Source organism: Arachis ipaensis, chromosome B06 (genome assembly GCF_000816755.2).
Source record: "Arachis ipaensis cultivar K30076 chromosome B06, Araip1.1, whole genome shotgun sequence".
NCBI lineage: Eukaryota > Viridiplantae > Streptophyta > Magnoliopsida > Fabales > Fabaceae > Arachis > Arachis ipaensis.
In genome coordinates, this window is record NC_029790.2 from 14,622,317 (window position 1) to 14,628,117 (window position 5,801).

Consider the following 5,801-nt stretch of genomic DNA (forward strand, 5'->3'; position numbering starts at 1 on the left):
GTTCATATTTAAAATTTTCATAAATAAAAATAATAGTTTACTCCTTTTGACATTTAAGTAGATTTTGTGCTATTTTGATATCTAATTTAGCTGAAAATTTAGTTAAAAAATATTTGTAAATCTACAATGACAGGGATTGTTTTTACTATATATTCAAAATTTGAAGAGTCATTTTTTGGAACCTGTATGAGTAGAAGGGGACAGTTGACAATTCCTTCCGATCCTGGAACATTGTAAAGGAGTTCTTCAAAACAAGGGAACGGAGGTTGAAGGGAGTCACCAAGTTGGTCAAGTGCCACGTCAGCATCAGCCTCGATGAACAAGACACCCTCTGCAGTGCAATCCACCATCAACTTGCGGCCATGACCCTCCCTAAGCCTACCGGCAAATGGGTAGTAAAACACAAGTGTTCTTGAGAGTGCATCTCTTATCACCTTTACTGGGTCTTTTCCTTCCATTGATGGATTGTGACCGTATATAAATATGCTTGGAAGTTGGAAACGAAACCCTTCTTGATCATCAATGTCTGATAGCAGTTTAAGTTCGCGGGGAGTGGGCATAGCCGGAGCTACTAGCTCTGGTTTGCACCTTTTCACTGTAATCAGGGGAGAGGGAGATTTTGATGATGATGAAGACATGTCGTATGTGTGTGAGAGAGTTAACAATTAGTGATGTAAGAAGGAATATAAAGAACTTAGGAAATGGTCTATTATTATAGTATATAGTCTGATGAATGGCAACTAGTGTTGTTACCAGAAATCGATGGCGGTATGTATATATAGGACAGTAAGTTGGTAATAATAAGATGCATGGTTGTCAACTTAATTTGCTTATTCTAATAGACTATTGTGTGCCATTCATCACATTGTTAATATGCAGCATTTTTCACACAAACCATGTTTTTTTTTTTTTTTGTGACACACAAACCATGTTTGTACATTCTAATTTTGTGACACACAAACCATGTTTGTACATTTTTGAATTGTTGGAATTTTCTCTACCTAAAGATTATCTATGTTAAATCATTAAGAAAGAAAATACTGGATGCGAAAGCGTACCTGAATTCATAAACATAAATCATGATTGGAAGAGTCTGGATCCTGTAGTTCTTTCGATCTTCCTCAACAAAAGCCTTCTATATTCCTAGGCGGCTGAATTGCAATTCTTTTGATGAGAAAAGAGCAACAAAGGCGGCTTTGGTATATTGGAGACCGAAACCTTGAAGGCATTATTTATATTTGAGCATATCACCCATTAAACCCTAAAGCCCAAATAAAATAGTATCTAAAATCCAAAAGATAATATATCTAAAATCCAAAAGATAATTATCTAAAGAACAAAAGATAATATATGGTTTTATTCTCATTTAATTCCAAATCAAAATAATAATGACTTATTCAATTTAACATTTATAACAATAAATGAGATTACCATTATATAAGTCATTTAATTTGAAATAGCATAATTTGTGATTATAATTAATATATGTATTGCCCACAAACAAATTAGAAAATTAAAATAATTTCCTAACAATTTTCCACTTGGGCTATACATATATTCTTTCTTGACATAATCACATCTTATAAACTTTATGCGTACATCTGAATGCTATTTCTCTCATTAATTTAACAATCTGGTCCGTCCCATATATTAGATATGGAATCACCGCAGCTTTTATCACATTAATGTCGTGACTAAACCACGACAATCACCATCCTAACATACTTAACGGCATAGATCAAATTTGGATGAGTAATATGAAAATTACATGTCAAGTGATTTCGTGCATGTCTATTTCCAGCTGGTCCAAATTTAAAACTTTATTGAGATCAAACACAAAACAAATGAATATTTCACATAACATGAAATAAACCATCAACTTAATTTTGCAGAAAAATAATTCAATATCTGTCATAGGACATATAGCATAAAATAAACTCCCACTAAACCAAGGCATCACAAATATTGACACCCATCCGAGCAGTATGCTCATGAAAGACTTTAGGGATCAATCGGTTGGTTAATGGGTCTGCTAGCATATACTCTGTTCCTATATGTTCTATGAAAATCTGTTTTTCTTAACCTTTCTCCTTGACAACTAAGAACTTGATGTCTGTATGCTTCGATTTTGTCAAGCTCTTATTGTTGTTGGAGTATAGTACTGCTGACTTATTGTTACAAAATATCTTTAATGACCTTTCAATGTCATCTACTATATGATGCTCAGTGACAAAGTTTCGTAACCATATGCCATGAAATCGGAATCAGAGTACCTAATGATCTCCAAATTTTCTGATCTCCAATAAGTATGTAATCATTTGTTCTCTTTAAATAACGCATTACGCGTTTAACAACTATCTAATGATCCATGCTTGGATTGCTCAAGTATCTACCCAATACTTTCACTATAAATGATATATCGGAACGTGTGCAGACTTGAGCATACATTAAGCTTGCTAGTGCTGATGCATAAGGTTTAGGTTTAATTACTCTATTGGTCCCTATAGTTTCGCAAAATTTTCAATTAGGTCCCTATACTTTTTTTTCTTTTTAATTGAGTCATTGCACCAATTTTTTTTTTAATTGAGTCCCTACACTATTTTTTCTTTTATTTAGGTCCCTATACCAATTCTTTTTTTTAGTTGGGTCCCTATAAAATTAAGCCAATTACTACTAAGAATGACTTAATTGAAAAAAAATAGTGTAGGGACTCAATTAAAAAGAAAAAAAGTATAGGGACCTAATTGAAAATTTCACGAAACTATAGGGACCAACAGAGTAATTAAACCTAAGGTTTATCATACATTGTTGTCCTCTCAATATCATTTTTAGGGAATTATTTGAGATTGAACTTGTCTCCTTTAGTTACGAGTGTGTCCATTGGTCTATATCTTTCCATGCCATATCTACTTAAAATCTTTTTGATATAGTTCTTTTGTGATAATCCAAGAATACCTTGCGAGCGATCTCTTAGTATCTCGATTCCGAATACAAAAGAGGCATCACCAAGATCTTTCATTTCAAAATTGTTCGATAGAAATTTCTTAGTTTCATGCAACAAGCCTATATCATTACTGGCAAGTAGAATGTCATCAACATATAAGACTAAAAAGATGTATTTACTCCCACTGAACTTGCGGTATACACACTCATCTATGATATTTACCTCAAAACCATGAGGTAATGACTTCATGAACTTGTGATACCATTGACGGGAAGCTTGTTTCTCCTTTCTCTATTGGATTTCCTTAATGACACTTCTTGAGGTTGTTGAGCTTGCTGTATGGATTGGGATTGAGGAGGATTCTCATTATTTTTTCTGTGCTGTAGCAGTATCTTGAGCAACAACTATATTCTCATTATTCTCTTGTACGGTAACTGGATCTACAGTAAGATTCTCATTGTACTCTTGTACTATAACTGTGTCTTGAACAATAATAGGTACAAAGACCTGATCATTATCAGTTACAAAATCCTCATCAAAAGCAACATTCCTTATATTTCCTTCTCCCAAACTCAACACCCTCAAGAAATCTCTCATTTCCCGTTTCAAAAAATAGACTTTGATGCAAGATTGTAAAACTTGTATCCCGTGAACGCTCGGCGTAATCAAAGTAGTAACTAATTGTCCTTGAGTCCAATTTTTTTTCATGCGGCCTATAAGGTCGCGCATCAGATGGACATCCCCAAATATGCAGATGCTTTATACTGAGCCTTTTTCCAGTCCAAATTTCATATGGGATTTTGTTAATTGCTTTGCTTGGCACCCTATTAAGGATGTATATTGCGGTCTTTAAGGCTTCTCCCCAGAGTGATTCAGGCAAGGAAGAATGACTAATCATACTTCTCACCATGTCTTTAAGAGTTCGGTTCCTTCGCTCTGCAACATCATTCATGCTAGGTTTGCCTTGCATGGTGTATTGCGGAACAATACCGCACTCTTCTAGGAAAAGACCAAAAGGACCGAGACGTTGCTCACCTGAACCGTCATATCTTCCGTAGTATTCATCACCACAATCAGATTTGACTGCTTTAATTTTCTTTCCAAATTGAAGTTTCAACTTCAATTTTGAAAGACTTGAAAACATCCAAGGCTTGGGAGTTTTCGTGAATTAAATATAGATACTCGTAATGAGAGTAATCATCTATGAACGTAATAAAGTACCGTTGTTCATTCCAAGAGACAGTAGGGAATGGGCCACATATATCGGTATGTATTAGTTCTAAGACATCTTTAGCTCTCTCGGCACCTAATTTCCTTTCGTTTGTCCTTTTCCTCTTTATGCACTCAATGCAGACTTCAAAGTCTGCCAAATTTAGGGGTCCGAGAATTCCATCCAATATGAGTCTCTGAATTCTCTATTTAGAGATGTGACCTAGGCGTTTGTGCCATAATGATGCTAAATTCTCATTTAATTTTCATTTTGTACCATTTGCTGTATTTCATTATTATAGGAATTTAGGTCAAGCCTATATAGATTATCCACCAAATGACCAGAGCAAATATTATTTAAATTATAAAAGAGACCGACTTTATTATCTCCGAAAGAACAAAAATAATCCGATTTGTCCAAACAAGAAACAGAAATCAAATTCCGTCTAAATGACGGTACATAAAATGTTTCTAATAAATCCAAGTAAAATCCACTCGTGGAACATAATCTAAAGGTTCCTATAGCTTCTACTGCAACTATATTGCTGTTTGCCACATAGATGTATCTTTCAGCATCACTTGGCGGTCGGCTCCACAGGCAATTCTGCATAGTAACACTTACATGAGTAGTAGCAGCAGAATCTACCCACCAAACATCAACAGGTGCATAACTTAAACTAGCCTCATAACAAACAAAAGTAAGAATTATACCTTCTTTACACGCCAGGTGGCATATTTAGTACAATCCTTCTTCATGTGTCCCATCTTCTTACAGAAGAAACAGGTTAAACTTGATCTTGTTTCTTAGCCTTTTTCTGCTGAGAAGGCATATTCACAGTAGTATCACACTTTCTTTTATGCTGAAAAGATGAAGCCGTGTGAGCACTTTCAGTCTTATCTTGCTGTAGCCTCTCTTCTTCTTGCACACAGTGAGATATAAGCTCATTTAAGGACCAAGTGTCCTTCAGAGTGTTATAACTCACTTTGAATTGCCCAAAATGTGCAGGAAGAGAAATCAAAATGAAATGTACGAGTAAATCTTCAGATAAATCTAACTTTAGTGCTTTCAATTTTGAAGCAAGATGAGACATTTTCATATTGTACTCCCTTATGTTCCCTTTACCTTTATACCTCATGGGGACAAGTTTGCTCAAAAGACTACTTACCTCCGTCTTTTCATTCTTAGTAAAGAATTTTTTAACATCCTTTAGGAACTGTTTGGCCTCTTTATCCTCAGTAATTGAGCCCCAAAATGCCTCAAGAATTGAGAATTTCATGATCATAACGCTCATTCGATTGGATCTCTCGCCCACTTCTCTATTTTAACCTCATTGAGGTTTTCCGGAGTGGAAGTGGGTTTCTCCTCTCGAAGAGCTATATCTAGATCCATACAACCAAGGACAATCTCCACGGTATCCTTCCAAACTTTAAAGTTTGAACCATTCAGCATAGGAATACTGCTAATTTGTGTAGAAATATTGGTAGCTAAAGCCATAGTTTCTGGATTAGAACAAAAAGAACATACAGTAAACATTAGTTAAATAATAGAAAAAAATCCATATTGAGATATCTAGAACAACATTAATTTTCAATCTTTGAATAGAAAAATTAACTGTAAGTGATACTCTCATTGCAGTAATCAAATATT

The 5,801-nt window shown here is 34.7% G+C and overlaps 1 protein-coding gene across 1 annotated transcript in view; it reads right to left on the reverse strand.

The window, feature by feature from the left end:
• LOC107647997 (benzyl alcohol O-benzoyltransferase-like) overlaps positions 1 to 741 on the reverse strand; it is a 2,358-nt gene extending 1,617 nt beyond the window's left edge. The window contains exon 1 of the mRNA XM_016352032.2: positions 183 to 741. Within this exon, the coding sequence (XP_016207518.1) occupies positions 183 to 638 (456 nt within the window). The 5' untranslated portion in view covers positions 639 to 741. The remainder of the gene's footprint in view (positions 1 to 182) is intronic.